This window comes from Mastigoproctus giganteus, chromosome 10 (assembly GCF_048544385.1).
Source record: "Mastigoproctus giganteus isolate SK-2022 chromosome 10, ASM4854438v1, whole genome shotgun sequence".
Taxonomy (NCBI): Eukaryota; Metazoa; Arthropoda; class Arachnida; order Uropygi; family Thelyphonidae; genus Mastigoproctus; species Mastigoproctus giganteus.
The window spans coordinates 53,187,913-53,211,820 of NC_143584.1; the positions used below are offsets into that span (position 1 = coordinate 53,187,913).

General features: G+C 38.0%; 1 protein-coding gene across 2 annotated transcripts in view; it reads left to right on the forward strand.

Moving 5' to 3' along the window:
• LOC150079033 (twitchin-like) overlaps positions 1 to 23,908 on the forward strand; it is a 2,795,346-nt gene that overhangs the window by 2,105,120 nt on the left and 666,318 nt on the right. For both annotated transcript variants that reach the window (XM_090382361.1, XM_090382360.1), the window contains 4 exons: positions 1,830 to 2,018; positions 5,635 to 5,748; positions 5,879 to 5,983; positions 17,141 to 17,338. In XM_090382361.1, the coding sequence (XP_090238487.1) occupies positions 1,830 to 2,018; positions 5,635 to 5,748; positions 5,879 to 5,983; positions 17,141 to 17,338 (606 nt within the window). The remainder of the gene's footprint in view (positions 1 to 1,829; positions 2,019 to 5,634; positions 5,749 to 5,878; positions 5,984 to 17,140; positions 17,339 to 23,908) is intronic.

The following is a 23,908-nucleotide window of genomic DNA, read 5'->3' on the forward strand; positions in this document are numbered from 1 at the left end:
TCAATTTCATTAGTAGTTAATAAATTTGGACTCTTCCATGTCCACTTTCTGTTCACCCTTTTCTTGAAAAAAGTGTTCATTACTGACAGTTCTTGAGATTCTGCAAATTCCACAAGTCTTTCACCTCTTTCATTTCTTTCACCAATTCCAAAATTTCCTATAGTTCCCCTTTCTGCACTGTTTTGTCTTTTTCCAACCTTGGCATTGAAGTCTCCCATAATAATAGTGTAGTGGGTTTTCTGCTCATCTAGAAGACTCTCAATTTTGGTGTACATTTCTTCAACCTCTTCTTCATCATGGCTCGATATTGGTGCATAAATCATTATAACCTTTAGCTTTTACCTTTTAGAAATCCTGAGTAATAGTCTTGACATCCTTGGTGATGTACTTTTGAATTCCAAAATGTTTTTAAAATCTTTATGGACCAGAAACCCAACTCCACCTTCACTCCTTTCACTGTTTCCATTGATGTACAGCAGATTTCCACTTGATAAACTTATAAGTGATTCATTTCTTCTTCTTCTTTCAGCCAAACCGATGATATTCCAATTCACATTTTCTAATTCCTTTTCCAGCTTTAATATCCTGTCTTCACCGATGAGTGATCTTACGTTATAACAGGCCAAGTTCAGTTTCCGTGCATGGCAGCCTGGTCGTATCCAAAGATTCTTAGCACCCTCTGCTTCTACTCTTGAACCTCTCACTGCCGTAAGAGGGAGAGTGAAAGCTGCTGGGGACTGAGGGCCATTTGTTTCGTCGTACTGTCATATGCTGGAGGGTTTGGTCTTTTCCTCTTCACGCTGACCAGGCATCTTGAAGAGAACCACTCTACACATTCGTTGCCAACTAAGTGACGTAACAGGGCTTACCATCGAGAAGGTGTGCATGAGTGGATTTTAGGGAGGCAGGCCAACCGGACTTCTCCTAAATCTTCTATAATAGAGAGATATTGGATCCATCAGTGTTTTAGGCTGAGTGTCTGATAACACACAGGATACCTGTTCCCCTCTAAGCACCACTTTTAATTCTTATCCGCCATTATTAATCTTTGAAAATGTAAGAGCATTGCATTAATTATGATACAATGTTCGAGTAAACTAATGATGTCTAACACTATACTGAGTGACTTTGGATAAATGCATATAATGCAAATATTACAATCAATATACTTGATCATTTTTTTAAATGTTGATCTCAGAACTACGTAACAAGTCATCATAGTGCAATTAAATTAGTGTGGGAGAAAATTTCACTGAGCGTGGGAAACTTTGCTATTCATTTTTCGTTAAACATGCCTGAAACGTTTTCGTTAAACATGCCAAAAATTCAGTCTGTACGCTGGTAAAAGAGCGTTATAGTGAGTTGTGACAGCATTAGAGTGAGATATAGGTTATAATATAAAAACTGCATTATAGCAAATCAGCTAGAGTGAACCGTGTTATGACGAGGGCCTGCTGTATACTGAGTCCTTTATGGCATCCAATTTGAGCTCATTTCTGCATGTTACATCAATTGTATAGGACTTAGATATATATATATATAAAATGCCTTCTATAAGTGCATTACACTTAATACCTCTGTGCTAGTGCAATATCTGTGTAACCAACAATTTATATAAAATATGGTTAATAGTTACTGCCCCAATAATTTTTGATAACATAATCTATGTTATAATAATTGTTTACTTAATTATAAATGTGAACTAAAAAATGAAAAATTTATGAATTTTATGGATTATTATATAATAAAATAAACTTACATGCATCAGTGTTATAATATGACCAATGAAATTATTTAACTTTAATTTTATTTTTTAAATTTCACTTTAGATGTTCCCAGTCCTCCTGGTACACCTCAAATTGTAGATTCTGACACGAACAGTGTAAATCTGATTTGGGAAAGGCCTAATAGCGATGGTGGATCCAAAATTCAAGGTTATCAAGTAGAATTTAGAGATCCATTAGATGGAAAATGGAGACCAGCCAGTGACCATTTAATTAAGGATACATCATACAGAGGTTAAACATTTAATATAAATAATGCCTGTTATTCTAATATGAAATTTAGTCAATATGTGAAAAAAAAAAAATCTGTTTTTTTTGTTTTTAAATAATATTGCATTAACATATTTTTTTATTTATTTATTATTATTATTATTATTTTATTTATTTATTTTTTTCATTTCTAGACTTTCTGTACTCCTGCATTTAATTACATTATATGCCAATGTACCTTACCGCGCCATGCGACATCATTGTCATATTAAAGGAGGTAATGGTATGATTTTTGTACCACCACCACCTCCTTTAAAATGGAAATGCACTTTAACAGAAAATAATATTGACACAGAAAATTAATCGACAGTAGTACATTTCATTTCCAATGGCAAAACTAGTAGCAGCTAGAAAAAAAAAATCACTTTTTTTTATTTTATGAGTTGTGAGATTAGTTAATAATAAGTAAATAAATAAATATCATTTTATTGTAGGCAAATGTCATGAATACAAGAAGGCCTATAGGAATATATAAACTTACTTGCCCTGGACTGTTACACAGCTTAGAGAGGCTTACTCACAATCATTTTACAAATTAAATTAAATTAATTTAAAGCTTAATAGGGTTAAAATTAGAGAAACTATACAAAGGACAAGCAGACCACACCAAAGCACCCATACATTTTGTTTTGAAGCAAAAGAAGATAAGTATCAATTTACACACCCCATCCCTCACTTTAAAGAGAGGTTTTCTACTCAGAACTCTCTGGATAATTTTGTACTTGTACTTTGCATCATTTTTGAACAGAATGGTATCTGTTCTCAGCCAGTTAAATAATTTTAGTGATGGACTGGGAAACATCTGTCTATGAACTTTAATCTGCTAGTTAGAGGTGGGGCCCAGCGTATATTTTTAGAAGGGATGTGCCACTCAGTAAGCCCCCAGTGTACCAAGCAATTTAGTAACTAAATGATTTTGATTGAAATTTATAGTAAGTTCCATATAGAATACAATACTATAACTGCAAAGAGACATTAAAACCAAATCTCTCTGTAATAAAGTCTAAGAGAAAGCCACCAAAGACATAGAAGGAAAATCACTTTCTATTAATTTCTTTTTGTATATTAACAAGTTTAATCATTTACTACCAGCTGTTTGGTCACTGATCCTGCCTCTCCATGGCTGGGCCAGTAACCCAGGAAGAAAATACACTCCCAAGGCTAAAAGGAACAGTCATGGAACACTTATATCCAACTCATTGACTCAGACTCAAACAGGCATACAGACAATAAGATGACCTGATCTTGCATTCCCTAACAGATCAAAATCTCACCCTTTGTCATACAAAGGTGCTTGGAGAGTATAGAAGTAATGACTAAACTGGTTCACAGACTAAAGTCAGGAAATCTGCTAGTTGAAACCTCCCATTAGCCCTCAGAACTACTGCTGAGTGGCAATAATTCTGAGGGAATCCCAGTGTCAAAGTTACTCCACATGTAACTTTGAACTGTTCAAAAGGAGTAATAATGGAATGGGACTTAATAAACAGCACAGAAGAAGAAATAGTCCAAGAATTAATAGACCAGAAAGTAATTCAGGCCAAAACAATTTTCATTAAAAGAGGTGGTATATTTGTTCCAACTAGAAACATAATTCTTACATTCAGTTCATGAACTCTCTCAAGCACAGAGAGAGAAGGTGATTTGATTTGTCATGTAGAACCACATATTCCAAACCAATACAGTGTTACTAATGCCAGAATTTGAATCATTCACAAATAGTGTTTAGGACCCTTGCACAGAGAGCACGGTCAACAATCCCTCTGTTGCCCAAATTGTAGACAGAACCATTCAGCTTCTCCAAAGATTTCAAAATATGGAAAAGGGAGAAGCAGATCCAGAAATAAGGTGGAGCACAAGGTCATCTGTCAAGAAGCCAAAAAGCACATTCATGTATTTCAAAGCTCATGTTCATATGCAGCTGCGATTCAAAAATGACATACTGTTGCATCATCACAAGTCTTGGTACTGCCAAACATCTGCCTAGTTGACTGGACCAGATCTCTCCAAAGCAACAAAAAAAAAAAAAAACCAGCAGACAAACCAAACAGACAATACACCAATATCCAACTCAAGTTCATATATTCCTATAGAAGCTGCCATTATGGTTGCTAACACATTAACTAAGAACCCACATGCGTGGATGTTGAAGAACAAACCCACACCAATCCTTGAAATGCATTCAAATGATGATGTAGGCAGACAAACCCCCAAAAACAAGCAGAAACAACTAAAGCCAAATAATGAAAAATATGTTGCAGTGTAAAGGCCTTTGGGGTAATTGCAAAGATGTTAAAGACCTTACAAGTTCAACTTTATAGAACATATTAGAAGCTTACATACCGTCTGCTTAAAAGACTTAAACATCCTCAGAACAGTGCTGCAATGATGTGAGAGCAGGTCATTACAGTCTGCTCTATTTATATCAGGCTATGATATTATCAGGCTAGATACTGGATTAGTGGACCCCAATTTATGCTCTCCATGAAAAAGCATGCTGAAATGGTTGGATACTGTGGTGTAGCTGTAGGAGCATTTGACACATCACCAATGCAAAGTTTGTATATAGAGCTCTACAAATCAGTTTTCCATTTGTGTAGGCAAAGGCTTTTTGAATTATGCCATAAAAATTCACGGTCTCATCAGTCATCCAGAATGGGAATACCTGCATGAACCAAAGTGGGAAATGCATAGTTACAAGCAGCCAGTAAACCAGTAGATATATGTTTGTGAAACCTACTCATAGAGTGGCAGATTAATCTAGACAACGTTGCAATAAATAGTCCAGCACCAAGGCTCACCCCCCCCCCCAAGACCTCTGGTTTCCTGAATATGAGAGATATTTTCATCAATGGGAAAAAATACCATCCCAAATCAAAATGTCGAACACATTTTAATCCATGCCGATGGATTAAAATGAGAAATGCTTGTAGGCACAACAGCAATTCAATTAGACGCTGTTATTTCCCAAGAGCTCTCAGTTGAATCTAATGTGTATGCCACAGTGCTGACTGCAATTTGAATAGCATTAGAATATATTGTACAACACTCCTTTGTGAAAGCATTATCTTTTCAGAATTCCTAAGTGCAATCTATGCAATCCAGCACTTAGATAAATGTGTGATTTAAAATAAACTTTCTAGTATATATTTTTTTAATTTCCTAGATTTAATCCTAAATCTAAATTTAATTTAGATCAATCCTTAAGTATCTAATTAACATCTAAACTTAACTAATAAGTTTAACATTATTATTTAATCTTGTAATAATTAGTAACTCTATATGTAACTCTATATGAGTTATCTGCAGTTTTTACCGTCACTGATGATGACTAAATTTTTACAGTCATCATCATCATCAGTGACTAATGATGTATATAATTTACATGATTAATATAATTTTATAATTTTATATTATGTACATGTATATGATAAGTACATGTATATAATTTTCAACTGAAAATAAACACATATTTAGAACTCACTTAGATTACAAATGCTTTATAATTCTTTTAATGTATATTAATCAGTTTTTTTTTTCTGAAATTACTGCTAATCAAAATCCTTCTTTAAAATTTCAGTTACTGGTTTATTGGAAAATTCAGAATATGAATTTCGAATAAAAGCCAAAAATGCTGCAGGATTTAGCAAGCCTAGTTCACCAACTGCTCTTTTCAAAATGAAACCTAAATTTGGTAAATATAATTTAATTATCTGTGCAATTTTTTTTTTTTTTTTTTGATTATGAAGAATGAAAATTATTAATCTTAAAAATTTTAAAGGAATGAAAGAGACAATAGATTACCATTTGAAAATTGTTTTTAGGTGTGCCATCACCGCCTAAAAATGTAGTAGTTGCAAAAGTTGGCAAAAGCTATGTAGATCTGAAGTGGGAAAAGCCATATTCTGATGGAGGCACAAGAATTACAGGTATTCATTTATTATTATTTTTTTTTTATTTTAAAATTAGTACATAAGATATGAAGTTTATATATTTAAAAGATTAACAACATGAGAGAGAGAGGAAGAGGAAGAGAAAAATACATTAGTTCTGCAAGACTTTTGAAGGTGACCCACTGTAAAAAAATATGTTATATACTGAGCCATTTACTGGTTATCTCTGTGTACATCTTTGGTTCTTAGTAATGAACATTTTTTGCTTCTTCAGCGTGATTATATCAATTCATAATACAGAAAAAATTAAAAAATTAACTTTTTTCACATGTGATTAGCAAAAAATATTAGGTTGTCAAAGCAGTATACTTTTTTTAATAAAGCAAATTACCCCATTAGTTGTTTCCCTATAAAGAAAAGTATCTGTTTTTTTTTTGTTTTTTTTCCAGCAAGTTATTGAATACTGGAATAAGCTGGATAGTGGATAGGTACCTATCTGAGAAGCAAGTCAAGTAGTTATTTTATTTTCTGGTTGGCAGAGCAAAATGTCAGTCTTTCTTACACCATATAGCTAATTCTAATACCAAGGAATCAAAGCTCATATACAGCACCAGCCAAAAAAAAAAAAAAAACATTTTGTTCACTTCTTTGTCCATTCCTTCTGATAGTTTATCCAACCCTTCTTTAAATTTCTTCAAAATGTCCACTTCCATGATCTAGGTGGAAGTTTATTCCAGCAATCAGTTAGTCTCTAATTGAATTCAAATTTCCACACATCTACTCTGAAAAAATCCTTTTTAAATAGCAAATTATTCCCTTGTGAGTGTTAGTAAAGATGCCATCAGCATCAACCTTCTTAGTCTTAGACACTTTGATGCCACCATGCATAGGCTTAGTTTCCAGATTCTGCACTTTATAGAAACCTAGTCTTTTTTGTTAAGGGTACTTTTGTGCCCCCAACTAATTTTGCTGCTCTTCAATGCCCGCTTTCTAGTAGATTGGTGCCATTCCTAAAATGAAATCTCCAATTTCCAAACCTGTATGCAGAATTCTATATATGGCCTACCCTTTGCCTTATACAACAGGATAAAGCTCCCATATTTATTATTATTATTATTATTATTATTATTATTAGTAGTAGTAGTAGTAGTAGTAGTAAAAATGATGCAACAAGCTAGCATATACAGTATCAGCCAAAAAAAAAAGAGCCAACACTTGCTATTTAACCTGTCCATTCCCTCTAACAGTTTATCTAGTTTTTCCTTGAATGTTTTTCAAACCCCTACATAACACCAGATGGCAATTTGCTCCAACACTCAACCATCCTCTGCCTGATGACAAATTTTCTCACACTTGACCTGCAACCCATCTTTCTCATTTTGAATTTATGTCCCCTCACATGTGTAATCTGAGCAACAGGTAGGATTCCATTGGCATTGAACTTATTCAATCCATTCAAGGCCTTAAATACCACAATAAGATCTCCTTGCAGGCTAGTTTCCAGATGATGTAATTTGTAGAATGAAGCCTTTCCTAGTAAGAGTACCCTTTTGCTCCTCCTCACAAATCTTGTTGCTCTTCTCTGCACCCACTCCAACAGATTCATACCCGTCCTAAAATGAGACTTCCAGAACTGTGTGCAGTATTCAAGATGTAGCCTAACTATTGGGTTATTCAAAGGGATAATTACCTCTGCTTACAAAATTCCTGTATATGTTCTTGTTTATACTCTGGCACGACTACCAGTTTACAATAAATCAATCAGTAGTACAAATATTAATTGTATTTAGCAGTCACAGGCTTGAACCCCGGTCCACTCAAAGAGCGTGTGCAACCGCACTCGCACACTGACCACTCAGCTATGTCAGGCCACATGTCATTGTGTACTTTTTTGCAACCACCAGGGTTTCCTTATTCACCATTGGGGTTTCAGTGCATTGACATAAGCCAATGCCAGCCATGTGTGTGCCAGTGTAATGTTTTGTTTTGTTGTTATGTTGTAGGCCAGCAGCTGGTGTTCTGCAGCCAGGGGACAACCAATACCTGGTTGATTGCCCCCGACTCCCATCCTGTGTGCTACTCACTCGCGCTCCTGACCACTTGGCTACATCAGGCCTTAAATATCATTGACAAAACCCCATGAGCTGTCTTGGCCGTCTGTTTGTACTATGCAGAGAACTTCATCTGACTGCACAATTACCCCCCCCCCCCCCCCCGGGTCTTTTTCATTCTCCATTGCCCTGAGTGTGGTACCACACAGCTGGTATGTTAATTTGGGATTGCTACACCCCCATACAAAGTACCTTGCATTTGTCAATATTAAACTACAGTGCTGCTTCTCAGCCCATTGCCTAATTTGTCTAGATCTTGTTGAAGTAGCATACCCTGATTACCATGATTAACTATCCAGCCAACCTTTATCACTGCAAATAGACAGTAAGCCTGATATACATTTATTAATATCATTAATAAATGTAGAAAACAATAGTGCACCCAGTACTGAACCTTGGGGGGGCTCCATTATCTTGGGCTAATAACATTAGCCCAAGATAATTAGTGCCCATTGATAACTACTCTCTGTCCTCTCCCAATAAACTATGGATAGTTTATTGGGAGAGGACAGAGTTGCAACTATGAATAAAGTTGCAACTTTATTCATAGTTGCAACTTTCCCTTAATGCCATACTGCTCCTATTTGTGCAACAGTATCAAAAGCTTTTCTGAAATCTTAGTATATGATGTCAGAATTATTTTTGAATCCAGTTCCTTTGTCATTGTGCCATGGTATACATTGAAATTTGTCAGACAAGGTCGCCCCTTAAATCCATGCTATGACTGTAGTATAACTGCATTCCTGTCTAGATGGTACTGAATTAACCATTGACTCCATTATTTTGCTTGGAACAAACAGGGAAGTAATGGAGTCACTATGTTTTCTGTCTCACTTTGATCCTCCCCCTTTGTGCATTAGGGACACATTTGCATATTTCCAATTCATAGGGACCTCCCCTGAATCAAGGGATGGATGCTTGGTTGAAGGTTTCCCTGCAGGACCTCCCCTGATATCATGGTTGAAGGTTTGCTTACCTCTTTTGATGGCTTATTTAATATAACTGGATGGATCACATCAACTTTAGGTGCCTTTTTTACATTTAGCTTTAACAATTTATCCTTCGCTTTCCTTTCAGTTATCACAAAATCATTCAGCTCCCTGCCAGAGTTTGACTTGCTTCTGGCATCCCCATCTCTAAAAAATTCTTCACATGCGAATATAAATGGAAAATACCCTTTTGGTTTGTCAGCAACTTGAGTATAATCATCAACATTTAATCCATTCATAATCTAGTGGACCAATGTGATTCAACTCCTTTTCCCTTTCTTCTGTTGGTGCTGCTTTTCTTTGCATTCTTTTCCTCTCCTAATCTAAGGCAGATTACAAGACTTCTCGTAATGTGCCTTAGATTATTTAACCTCCTTTGTCACTTCATTGCAGACTAATATATATACAGGGTGTCTCAAAAATATTGGTAAAAACGTTTAGGGAGGTAGGTAACATTTAAAGGAATGTGAATCGCATAGGAACCCATAACCGAAACGTCACGGGAAAAGTACTAGCAGAGGCACAAGAAGCAGAAATGACACACAACAGTATTTAGTGGCAAACATTTATTTGACATAATATTAACAGTGGAGTACGAAATGGATGCATTTCATGATGTTACAACAGATGCTAGAAGGTTCCACCATGAGACGATGCATGCGTGACACCGACGCAGCATGGATTGGCCGACACGGTCGAACACACCTGAAGTTTCTTTGACAGTAGCAGCAGCGCAGACGAGTCTCGCCACGAGATCCATTTCTGTCTCAACAGGCGATTCATACACGATAGATTTGAGAGCCCCCCCCCCACAGAAAGAAATCAAGGCTTGATAAATCAGGTGAGCGTGGGGACCAGGCAACGGGTCCACCATGGCCAATCTGTTGATGCCCAAAACGCCTGTTCAAATGGTCACGAACGCATCTTCCATAATGGGCAGGCACCCCATCATGTTGAAACCAAATGTTGCATCTCACATTTGCTGGAACATCATCAAGTAAGTTTTAAATTACTGGAATAAGTTACCTACATGGATGTACGGTAGTACAAATGTTAGAGGCTGACAGTCTGCAGAAATTCAAAGGTCAGCTGGATAATTACCTAAGGGAGGAGGGAAATGCATAGGTCCTTGAGGCTGTCACAGACATTCTCTCAGATATGCCAGACAAGCTGTTCTTGCTACCTGTGAGTCTAAAACGCTGATGGAACTGATATTCGGGTGACACTCAAGCCAAAGTGGACCCAATTTCGGCGAAGTCTGGACGGTCTATGACAGCCAAATCCTCTGCTTGCACCTTCACGATGGTGGGACTGTTAGTAATCCTGGGTGTAACCTTCATGCACAAGTACATGGTGGGTGACCACCCAGGTGTGAACCAACGTAAGCAGGGGTCGAGGTGTGGCGCCCACACCACATGGAGGAATGCCACCCCTCTATGTTACCAGGCAGTACTAGGTGGTAGATGACTCTCATCAACCGGTGAAATACCACCACTTTGCTTATTGGAGGCTTGAAGTGATGGAACCCATGTTTAGTCTCTAGAGCTAAGTTCCGGCCAACCCTTCCATATCTCTTCCATCATGCAGTATGATTGATGATTTTTGAGGTTATGATGAATGTCGTGGCGAGATCCAATATTCCTTACATTTCGAGGGTACAGCTCTAAAACGGTGTTCGCAGGCCGGCCGCTAGTTAGTACACCGGACTGAACCTATTGGTAACTCTCTAGGAAGCTTCCGGATCAGCTAGTGTATAATCTTGCTACCTCTACTCTGCCAGATAGTGACTGGAGGGAGTCCGAGTAGTGTGTATGCGGGGAGCATTGTCGAGGCCACGTTATGTCAAGGATCTGGGTATATTCTTACCACATGTACGCCATATCCAAAAATTTCATTACTTCATACAGCATGTCCCACCCACTTTTTCTTACTATTGAATACACCATGAATTGTCAAAATAATAGAGCAAGCTTATCTGCGAAAAGATCTAAACCTCCCAAGGACTTCCTAATTCATTTCACAAATATACGTGGTCTCAATTCTAATCTCAACGATGTCCATTTCCACTTGCAGTCTTCCAAATCCCATCTCCTTTTTCTGACTGAATCTCAGTTATCAGTTGATTCAACTACTGCTCATCTCAGATGTCCAAATTATTTGCTGTATGATTCCTTTCGCCTCAAAGGTGGTACTTGTGCATATGTCCGTTCTGATATTCCCTGTCAGAGACTTGGCAATTTGGAATCTCCTCTCTTTGATCTTCTCTGGCTTAAAATCTCTCTACCTCATTGTGTAAAATTCATCTGTTGTCTCTACCGTTCTCCCAACTCCACTAATCACTTGGAGCTCTTTGACTTCCTCTCTTTGCAACTTGACTTTCTCCAGTCCAACTTTCCTATCAGTGAGGTAATTTTCCTTGGTGATTTTAACGTTCACAATTCCAGCTGGCTTCCGTTTTCTAGTCACACCGACCCAGCAGGTCGAGATGCTGAGGCTTTTGCAATTACTAATGACCTAGCACAGATTGTTCATTTACCTACAAGAATACCGGACAATCCTAATCATACAGCCAATATGCTTGATCTTTTTCTCACAAACAACCCTTCTAAGTACACGGTTGAAGTGAGAGGTCCTTTAGGCACTTCAGATCACAACTTGGTGATTGCCTCTTCTCCAATGGAACCTTTATCTCATGACTATTCCCAACCTCGTATTGTTTGGCATTACAAGAATGCAAAATGGGATGACCTGCGAGACTTCTTTTCTTCTTTTCCTTGGTCTGATTACTGTTTCAAAACTTCTGATGTCAACGTTTGCTCAGATCGTGTCAGTGAAATTATTCTTGCAGGAATGGAATCCTTTATCCCACACTCCACTTTAAAATCTCGTCCTTTATCTAAACCTTGGTTTTCCAATAAATGTGCTAAGGCTGTCCAAGAGAAGAACGTTGCATATCGTAATTGGCTTGTTTCTAATTCTTCAGTTTCATTTTCTGCCTACACCAAAGCTCGCAACAATTGTAAAGCAGTTATTAATCAGTCCAAACTAGAGTTTGAACAGGCTAAGAGTAGAAAACTTGCTTCTTGCCCTAATGGTAGCCGAGCATTCTGGTCTCTTGCCAAAGCTATTGGCCGCAACTTTTGCCCATCTCTGCTCCCACCTCTGTCCAAACCAGATGGTTCTGTTGTCACTTCAGCCAAGGATAAAGCTGACCTGCTAGCATCCCATTTTTCTTTGAGCTCATGTATTAATGATCTTGGTAAAACCCCTCCCACCATTCCTAACATGCTCCATTCAATGCCTCCTGTGGTCTTCCGTCAAAAGGATATCAGAAGGATTTTGATGAATCTTGATGCTAAGAAAGCTCCAGGTCCTGATGGTATTTCTCCACTTGTTCTCAAAACCTGTGCTCCTGAACTTACTCCTATTGTTTGCCGCCTTTTTTCACTTTCTTATTCCAAAGGTGTTTTTCCTTCTGCTTGGAAATTTGCTCATATCCAGCCAGTTCCTAAAAAGGGTGACAAATCCCTCCCATCCAATTATCGTCCCATTGCAATTACTTCTACTCTTTCTAAAGTAATGGAGAAATCAATTAACCGCCAACTCTTAAACTACCTAGAAACCTTCCGTCTGATCAACGATCGCCAGTATGGATTCCGTCAGTGTCGATCCACTGGTGATATTCTGGCTTATGTTACCCATTTATGGACTAATTCAATGGAAAGGTTCGGTGAAACACAATTAGTTGCTCTTGACATCTCAAAGGCTTTTGATCGTGTTTGGCATAAAGGTCTTCTAAACAAGCTTCCATCTTATGGTTTGCCAACTGTTTTTAGTAACTGGTTATCCAGTTTTCTCTCTGATCGCTCACTGAGGGTGATGGTAGATGGCTCTCTGTCTTCTAACTTCTCCACTAATGCCGGTGTCCCCCAAGGTTCAGTTCTTTCCCCCACTCTTTTCCTCTTGTATATCAATGACCTTCTTCCATTGACTGGAAATCCTATCCATAGTTTTGCCGATGATAGCACATTGCATTCAACTTTCCATTTTGAGAAACCTTGTCCAGCTCAATCAGCTTCAAGTTCTCGAAAATCTGCTGCCAATTCCTTAAATGCCGATCTTCAGGTAATTCTCCAGTGGGGCAAAGACAACTTAGTTGATTTCAACCCTTCTAAATCTCAATCTTGTCTTATATCTCGCAAAAAGGATTCTTCTGCTCCTATGCTTATCTTTAGTGACACTCCGATTTCTAGGCAAAAGGATATATCTCTTTTGGGGATTACCCTGACTTCTAATCTCTCTTGGCACAAGCACATTACAAATATTGCTTCCTCTGCATCTAAAAAACTTGGTTTTCTCTTTCGCTCTCGGCGTTACTTTTCTCCCAAACAGCTGCTCACTCTGTATAAATCGCAAATCCGCCCTGCCATGGAATATTGTTCCCACATCTGGGGTGGTGCCCCCAAAACCTCTCTCAGGCTTCTTGATTCCATTCAGAAGAGGGCAGTTAGGTTAATTAATGATTCGTCTCTAACAGATTCTCTCCACTCGCTGTCTCATAGACGCACTGTTTCTGCTGCATGCCTCTTCTACAGATACTTCCATGGGCACTGTTCTTCTGAATTGGCTTCTATAATTCCCGCTCTCTCTTTCAAAACAGTCCGAACACGTGCCGCCACCAGCCAACATCCATTTACTGTCCAACTTCAAACCCACAGAACCAACTTTTCATCTTCCTCATTTATTCATTTAACTGCTGTTTTCTGGAACAACCTTCCTTCATACGTATTTCCTGAAAATTACAATCTACAGAAGTTCAAGTCCAATGTCAAGAAATATCTTCTTTCGTCTTCTCAACCTCCAACCCAAGCACGGTACTAAGTACTATAGGTTATAATACCTCTCGTGTTTGGGGTTCTCATAAAAAAAAAAAAAAAAAAAAAAGGTTGTCCATTTCCTTTTCTCTTATTAATTTTTATTATTATTATTTATTATTTTTTAAAATTTTCTTCTTATTATTATTAATTTGTTTTTATTCTTATTAATTTGTTTTTATTCTTATTAATTTGTTTTTATTCTTATTATTTTATTTTATGTATTTTTGTTATTTTATTTTATTATTAATATTATTTTTATTTGTTTATTTTTTTGGCTGGTGCAGCATAAGTCTTAGCCTTCCTTGCACCATGTGGCCATTACTAATACAACATAAATATCCAAACTCTCTTACTATTCTGAAAGAAATCAGAGCTTTTTTTTTTTTTTTTTTTAGGAGCATTAGCAACTAAGGCCATATTGCTCCGGGATATGCGGTGGTCATTCCCTGACCTTTCCACATCCTCCGTATTTGGTGGTGACAGGCTCGAACCCCGGTCTAATCAAGAAGCGTGTGCTACGCACTGTTGCTCCTTCCCACCTGGCTACGGAGGCGCCAAAAATCAGAGCACAGTTAATTAATCTCACAAAATATAACACAGAGGTAAGTTCTGCTGGATTTCTGGGCATGTTGGAATCCAGGGACATGAGAAAGCAGATCAAGCAGCAAAAAGTTTAGTCAACCAAGTCTTCACTTGCCTCGATTCCTTATATTGACTGCAGACTCATCATAAAAAAGTTATGTATGGACCAATGGGCATCAGTATGGCAGCAACAGACCCATAAGACTCTTCCAAATAAAGAAAAATCCACAATACTGGAATAGATTTCCAGTATCGTGGCTTTTTCTTTATTTGGAAGGACGAGAAGAGGTTGTCCTTGCAAGGACAAGCATTGGGCATTGCCATCTCCCCCACCTCCACTTGTTGACAGGTGATGAACTTCCTCACTGCCATCATTGTCCTGCCCCCACTTACAGTGAAACATGTCCTTCTCGAGTGTCCCCATTAATTTGTTTTTATTCTTATTAATTTGTTTTTATTCTTATTATTTTATTTTATGTATTTTTGTTATTTTATTTTATTATTAATATTATTTTTATTTGTTTATTTTTTTGGCTGGTGCAGCATAAGTCTTAGCCTTCCTTGCACCATGTGGCCATTACTAATACAACATAAATATCCAAACTCTCTTACTATTCTGAAAGAAATCAGAGCACAGTTAATTAATCTCACAAAATATAACACAGAGGTAAGTTCTGCTGGATTTCTGGGCATGTTGGAATCCAGGGACATGAGAAAGCAGATCAAGCAGCAAAAAGTTTAGTCAACCAAGTCTTCACTTGCCTCGATTCCTTATATTGACTGCAGACTCATCATAAAAAAGTTATGTATGGACCAATGGGCATCAGTATGGCAGCAACAGACCCATAAGACTCTTCCAAATAAAGAAAAATCCACAATACTGGAATAGATTTCCAGTATCGTGGCTTTTTCTTTATTTGGAAGGACGAGAAGAGGTTGTCCTTGCAAGGACAAGCATTGGGCATTGCCATCTCCCCCACCTCCACTTGTTGACAGGTGATGAACTTCCTCACTGCCATCATTGTCCTGCCCCCACTTACAGTGAAACATGTCCTTCTCGAGTGTCCCCACAATAATGCTGCTCGATTAACACATTTTGAATCAGTTTTAACCCAAAACAATTCATTAGAGATTAATCATATTCTCAGTGATGATGCATATCTGTCTGACTTGTTTAATTTTTTTAAAACAAATTAATTTATATGAACTTATCTGACACATGACTAAAAAATAAAATTCAGTTGCAGAATTACCGTGACAGGCACAATTTGGCCTTAGTTGCCCTTGTGTCAATAAAAATCCCATTAAAACCAACCAACCAGCAAGCCACCCCACGTGCAACATTAAATACTTCCAAGGGAGTAATTGTAGAGTGAGATCTGATAAATGTAACAAAAGCTGAACTGGATCAAGGACTCAATCATCAAAAAGTTATTCAAGCCAAATGTATCAACATTGATGATATCCACGTGTTAATCGATCATTATCATCCTGTAGGCATCTGCCTACAAGAGACATATTTAACAACATGTATAGTGATTTGTATTACTTTGACAATTGTCTCTATCTACCTATTGCTCAATCACCCCTATACCATTCATGAACTGGAAGATCTTATTCTGCAGTTGCCAACTCCTATCTGTTTATTCGGCGACTTCAATGGACACCATCCATTGTGGGGTTCTCCCAATGCAGACAGACGAAGACAACTCATCGAACTGCTTGCTGCAGACAAAATCTAACTATACTAGAAACTGGCTTGGCAGCTTACATCCATATCTCTCTCTCTCTCTCTAGGTACAACCTCTGCAATAGATCTCTCGGCACCTCCGTAGCCAGGTGGGCAGGAGCAGCAGTGCGTAGCACAGGCTTCTTGATTAGACCGGGGTTCGAGCCCATGACCACCAAATACGGAGGATGCAGAAAGGTCAGGGAATGACCACCGCATATCCCCGGAGCAATATGGCCTTAGTTGCTAATGCTCCTAAAAACCAAACAACAACAACAATAGATCTCTCCATCTGCTCTCCGTCCCTCTTTCCTAGTATTGAATGGACGGCACTTGACGACCTGCTCAATAGTGATCACTTACCGTTAATATGTAAAATTCAAACAGCACATTCCATAATTTCAGAAAATTACGTAAATGGAAATTTTCCAAAGCAGATTTGAATTTCCAAAGCAAATTCAAAAAACCCCCAAAATGTTTTCCAAAAATTAAAAAGAAAACAACCATCAGATACCTGCCATTGTTTTTGGTATAAATGGAGGGGTCACCAGAGCTAAGTGGATTTACCTGTTTCTCTTATCCTAAACAGACAAATTTTATTAATGATGCCATTCACGTCTTCATGCTGTCTTTATCAACTTTCTTTCAGGCCGCCTCGAATGAATTGTTAGAAAACAAATTAGTTTTCTGTTTTGTTTTATGTTTTTGCACAAAAAGAAGTTAATCAGATAATGTGAAAATATGCTAGTTGGCCATATTCTGTGTACAATTTCAAGCAACTACCCTGTTATCTTACTTCAGACTTTATATATATTTCTGCAGGAAGCAGTATTTATTTTCATTAAATATTCTCAAATTAGAAGTTGTCCCACTTGTAATGAGACAAATTAACCTTCTTTTTTTAGGATATATCATTGAAAGGCGAGAAGCAAGCTGTCCAACTTGGATTAGAGCTAATGATTACATGTCACCTGATTGTGATTTCACTGTTCTTAACCTCATTGAAGGTAATGACTATGAGTTCCGTGTAACTGCTGTAAATGCTGCTGGCAAAAGTGATCCAAGTGCATGCACCACACCTGTTAAGGTCAGGGAAGTTGTTGGTAAGTTCTTTTTGAAAGTTGCCAACACAATTTTTAACTCCAAAAACTTAAATTATGTTTTTAACCAATTTTTATGCATAGATTTTGAAAATCACCATGATAGTTCCACATTACGTCACAGTTGTTAAATATAGAGGGAGTTATGTTTTACCAATATATGCCACTTTCTCATAATTTAGCTTGTAATGTATGTCATACATTACAAGCTCAATTATGAGAAAGTGGCATATTTATTTTTTTATTCATAGATTTATTTATTGATTTATTTTAACAGATATAAGCTGTTGTTTGTTATTTGGTTTTTTTAGAAGCATTAGCAACTAAGGCCATATTGCTCTGGGCGGTGGTCATTCCCTGACCTTTCCACATCCTCCGTATTTGGTTATCATGGGCTCGAACCCCAGTCTAATTAAGAAGCATGCTACCCTGCTGCTCCTGCCCACCTGGCTACGGAGGCACCAGATATAAGCTAATTCTCTTAATTGTAGCAGTTGATTCTGGCCTCGGTTTTCTTGTGATAAACATAATCAGACCTACCTAGGTTCTTAGATTCAAATTCCAATGCAACAATTTACAATTTGAAGAGAGCACACTTAGTGTTTTTGGTGAGGATTTTTGTAAGCTGTGCTAAGCTTTTACAAGTATTAACTGACTGTTACATTTTTCAGGGAGAGACTTTTAAATACATCTATCCTCCAAACATAAACAGCTCCTCGAGAGTAGGAGGGTGCAGCCCACAGCCCTTGCAGTAGCATTAAAATAATTTCCGGCTCTACCTACAGATTTGCAAATATTTTTCCTTTCAGTGTTTTCACACGAGTAGAACTATAAAGTTGCCATGTCTGTGCACTGTATAGTGATAAAATTTGAATTTGTGTTGTTTTTATATTGTAGTGTACAAAATTGAATTTACATATTCATGAATTCATTTAGTGCTACAATGAATAAGCAGACACATAGGAAGTGTATCTATCCTCAAGACAATTTTTGTTGTTTGTGGACAGTTTACCCCAAAGTCAAAGGAAAAATTTCGCCGACATTACAAAACTTTCATATTCTTTTTATTTTGGATATGAAATTGGTGATCAAGTCAAACCTTGGGCACCTCACAAGTGTTATGTCACCTGTATGACAAACCTTAGGAAGTGGTAACAGGGCAAACTCAAAGCGTTACCTTTTGCAGTCCCTATGGTTTGGTGAGAACCATCTAACCACATTAATGGTAACATCATCATTTGGTCCCACTGTAGTGGGACCAACTGATGATGTTACCAACAGCAAATTCAAAATGGAGAAGCATTCAAAGAACTTATCTTGGAAGCTAGTAGGCTTTACATACCAACTAAGAAATATTGTTCAAGGTTTAGTCCTAAATGGATGTTAGATGAACTGATGAGACATATGGCAGAGAAGAAAAATGCATGGGATACATATAAATTAACATGTCACACAGAAGCCTATGATAGATATAAGCTGGTCTGCAACCAAGTTACAAAGGAGGTTAGGCAGGCGAAGGCAGATTACGAGAAATCTTTGGCAAAGGATGCAAAGAAAAACAGCAAAGAGTTTTTCACGTATGTAAACTCTAGAAGGAAGGGGATGAATTAGATTGGTCCACTTTATATCAATTCAACTGTTGATGATCCTGCTCAGGTAGCTAACAAACTAAATGAATATTTTTTGGATCGGCATTCACACGTGAGAAGTTATTCTGGGAGGGAAATGCCAGAGGTGTATTCAACTCTGGCAGTAAGCTAGATAATCTTGTAATAACTGAGAGTAAAGTGGAGGAGAAATTGTTGAAGATAAACACAAGAAAGGCACATGGGGTGGATGGAATCTATTCAGTTATATTAAAGGAGGTGGCAAAAGAAGTAAGCAAACCCTTAGCCATAATTATGAGAGCTTCCTGGACTCAGGGGAGGTACCCATGGACTGGAAATGTGCAAATGTGACTCCAATCCACAAAGGAGGATCAAAGGGAGACACGAGTAATTACAGACCTGTTAGTTTAACTTCTGTTCCAAGGAAATTAATGGAGGCACTTGTTAAAGAAGCATTGCAGGATCATTTAGACAAGACTTCAGTTATAGCTCTGACACAGCATGGGTTTGTCTTGTCTGACTAATTTTATTGGATACTATGATGTAGTCACAAAGGAACTGGATGCAAAGAATAACTTTGATATCATATATTTGGATCTTAGAAAAGCCTTTGATACTGTTGCATATGGAAGACTACTGTACAAATTGGAGCAGTGTGGCATTGGAGGCAAATTGCTAATAGGGATAAAGGGATGGTTCAGTGGGAGAAGACAGAGAGTGGTAATCAATGGACACTGCTCTTCGTGGACTAATGTTATTAGTGGAGTCCCTCAGGGTTCAGTGTTGGGTCCATTGTTGTTTTCTGTATTTATAAATGATATTGATGATAGTATATCAGGCTAAATGTCCAAGTTTGCAAATGATATGAAGGTTGGCAGGGTTGGTAATGACACTAATGACAGTACACCGCTGCAAAAGGATCTAGAAAAGTTGAGCAGATGGGCTGAGAGGTGGCAAATGAAGTTTAACATTGACAAATGTAAAGTATTACATATGGGAAGCAGTAATCCCAGAGTAACATATCAACTCTGTGGTACCACACTGACAGTGGTAGAGAATGAAAAGGACCTGGGGTTAATTGTGCAGGTAGATATGAAATTTTCTGACAGTGCAGACAGTCTGCAAGAGTAGCTCATGGTGTCTTGCCAATGATATACAGGAATTTTTCTAGCAGGAATAAGGAGGAAATTATCCCCTTGTATAAGGCAATAGTCAGGCCACGCCTTGAGTACTTGAAATGAGGTCTGGAGGCCTCATTTCAAGAAGGATGTTGAGCTGTTGGAACGAGTACAGAGAAGGGCAACAAGATTAGAGAATGGAACAAAGGGTTGCTCTTACAAAGAAAGGCTTAAGTTTTGCAAATTACAGTGTCTGGAGACTAGGCACTTGCGAGGTGATCTGATTGAGGTGTATAAAGCCTTGAATGGTTTGAGCATGCTCAATGTGGATGGGATTCTTCCTCTTGCTCAGAATAATTACCTGAGAGGGCATAAATTCAAACTGAGGAAAGACGGTTGTAGGATAGATGTGCAGAAGTTTGCCTGTAGCCAGCGGGTGGTTGATAGGTGGAACAAACTTCCATCTGTCGTAGAAGTTGATAGCTTAAATAGATTCAAGGCAGAACTTGACAAACATTTGGAGCGAGTGGATGGGTGAAATTAGGGTGTTTTTTTTTTTTTTTTTGCAGATGCTATATAAGCTTGCTTTCTTGAATCATGTGCTTTTGCTAATAATCTGAATGTGTATTTTGCATCTACATTCACACATGAGCAGTTATTAAGGGAGGAAAATGCTGGTTCATCAAACTGCAACAGGGTGTTAAATCATTTTGTAAGAACTGAGAGCAAAGTGGAGGAGAAATTGTTGAAGTTAAACATACCAAAAGGCACCTGGGATGTGGGATCTATCCAGCTATATTGAAGGCGTGGAAAGCTAGTCTGTAATCAAGTCACAAAGGAGATTACTTAAGCAAAGGCAGATTATGAGAAATCTTTGGCAAAGGATGCAAAGAAAAACAGTAAAAACTTCTTTATTTATATAAACTCTAAAAGGAAAGGGGTGAATCAGATTGGTCCACTTCATATCAATGGTTTGACTGTAGATGATCATTCTCAGATAATTGCCAAACTAAATGAATATTTTGCATCTACATTCACACATAAGTAGTTATTCAAGGAGGAGGCGGGGCAGATGTTTATAAAACTCTAACAGGGAGTTAAATAATTTTGTAATAACTGAGTGCAAAGTGGAGGAGAAATTGTTGAAGTTAAACATAAGAAAGGCACCTAAGGTGGATGGGATCTATCCAGTTATATTAAAGGAGGTGGCAAAGGAAGTAAGCAAAACCTTAGCCATAATTATTGTTGTTGTTGTTGTGTTTGAGGGTTTTTTGGCACAAAGGCCTCCTGGGCCATATTTTGTCTGTTCATTATAAACTTATGACTGAGTCTTTAGCCATAATTATGAGAGCATCCTTGTACTATGATTTTTAGCGTTTCTCACCAACCATTGAAGTAAAAACGAAAACCAAAATCTTAAAAAGCTTTATATTTAAATTTACAATTAATTTACAGTAGATTAAACAAAACAAAATAAGTGTGATTATACAAATAAAATGTTACTGATAATAAAATACTGAATTAAGATAGGATAAAACAAATGTAGTTTACAGTGAATGTACAAATAAAATGATAATAAAATACTGAATTAAAATACAATAAAATATACTAGATTAAAAGCACTAAAATAACTGAAGCTTTCAAAGGCTTCTGCCTTCTTCCTCAACAGTGCACTTCTATTCTGCGGTGCCTCATTAAATACCAGCAGGTTCACGGTGCGTCTCACGCAAACATGTACTGTTCCCGTACATGTTGGAACCGGAAGCGGCTCGGGAGCATTCTAGGCGAAAACGTTCATCCCCTCCAAGGATTACCGCCTCACAGTGGGTATGAATGCGTGTACCCCTGTCTCTATTTATATTATTCTCAATAGAACTAATTCGTAGGCTCTCGAGCCACTTGCGGTCCCAAAATCTATGCGCCGATCAGTGATGACTGCTTTGTCCGGGGAGATATGATGTTGCTTCTCCCAAAAATGTTCAGCTACGGCGGATTTACCATAATCCGCATTTCTTATCACGTTTGTGTGCTCCCCCAGACAATCTTTATGGCGCCGTTTTGTTTCCACCACATAACATTCCCCACACTCCGGTCACTTGATACTATATACGACCCCACTTATATTTTCGTGTGAGATGGGGTCTTTCACCTGTGACACAACCGTGTGCAGCTTCCGACCTGGGAGCTGCACACAGCGCATCTGGTAATTTCTTAGTATATGAGCTATACACTCGGTTAAACCCGGATAGCAGGGAACTTTTGCAGTGGCTATCGGCGTGAAGGACTCACATCTCCTCTGCCCTCCACTGATATATTTCTCTATGATCCTCTGAGGGTAGCCACACTTCAAAAGGTCCGCCGTAACACGCTCATACTCAATTTTCCTGTCCTCTGAGGTACTACAATGCGATTTTGCCCTATCTACTAGTGCTCTTATCACAGTGTTCCTGTGATAGTTGGCCTGAGCTGAGTTGTAATGTAAGTATTGGCCTTTGCACATAGGTTTTCTAAACACTTTTGTTTTCAAACACTGGCCTTCTCTACAGATCAACACATCCAGGAATGGCAAAACCTCTCCTTCTTCTACCTCAGAGGTGAATTGTATGAACAGGAAGAAGCTGTTAAGAAAATTCAACGTCTCATCTTCACTCCTCTTCTGAATAATTGAAAACATATCATCAACGTATCTTTTCCACGAACGCATAGGGAGAACCATATCATTGAATAATCTAGCCTCGAGCTCCTCCATGGCTAAACTAGCTATGATCGCACTGATGGGGGAGCCCATGGCTGCACCGTTAACCCCATCTCACACGAAAATATAAGTGGGGTCGTATATAGTATCAAGTTCCCGCAGTGTGGGGAGTGTTATGTGGGGGGAAACAAAACGGCGCCTCAAAGATCGTCTGGGGGAGCACACAAACGCGATATGAAATGCGGATTATGGTAAATCCGCCGTAGCTGAACATTTTTGGGAAAAGCAACATCATATCTCCCTGGACGAAGCAGTCATCACTGATCGGGTGCACAGATTTCGGGACCGCAAGTGGCTCGAGAGCCTATGAATTAGTTCTGTTGAGAATAATATAAATAGAGACAGGGGTACATGCATTCATCCCCTCTTTGAGGCGGTAATCTTTGGAGGGGATGAACGTTTTCGCCTGCAATGCTCCCAAGCTGCTTCCGGTTCCAACATGTACGGGAACAGTACACGTTTGCGTGAGACGCGCCGTGAACCTGCTGGTATTTAATGAGGCACCGCAGAATAGAAGTGCACTGTTGAGGAAGAAGGCAGAAGCCTTTGAAAGCTTCAGTTATTTTAGCGCTTTTAATCTAGTATATTTTATTGTATTTTAATTCAGTATTTTATTATCATTTTATTTGTACATTCACTGTAAAATAGGATAAAAGTAAGATAGGATAAAACATTTGTTTTATCCTATCTTAATTCAGTATTTTATTATCAGTAACATTTTATTTGTATAATCACACTTATTTTGTTTTGTTTAATCTACTGTAAATTTATTGTAAATTTAAATATAAAGCTTTTTAAGATTTTGGTTTTTGTTTTTACTTCAATGGTTGGTGAGAAATGCTAAAAATCATAGTATAAATATACCTAACCCCAGAGGCCTATTTGAAGAGCAACCTTGTACTCGGAAGTCCCCACAGGCTGGAGATGTGAAAATTTATCCCCAATTCACAAAGGGGGATCTAATGGAGTCACTGGTTAAAGATGCATTGCAGGATTATTTTGACAAAATTACAGTAATAATTCTGACCCAGCATGGGTTAGTTGAGGTCTTGTCTTACAAATTTGATTTGATACTATGATGTAGGTACAAAGG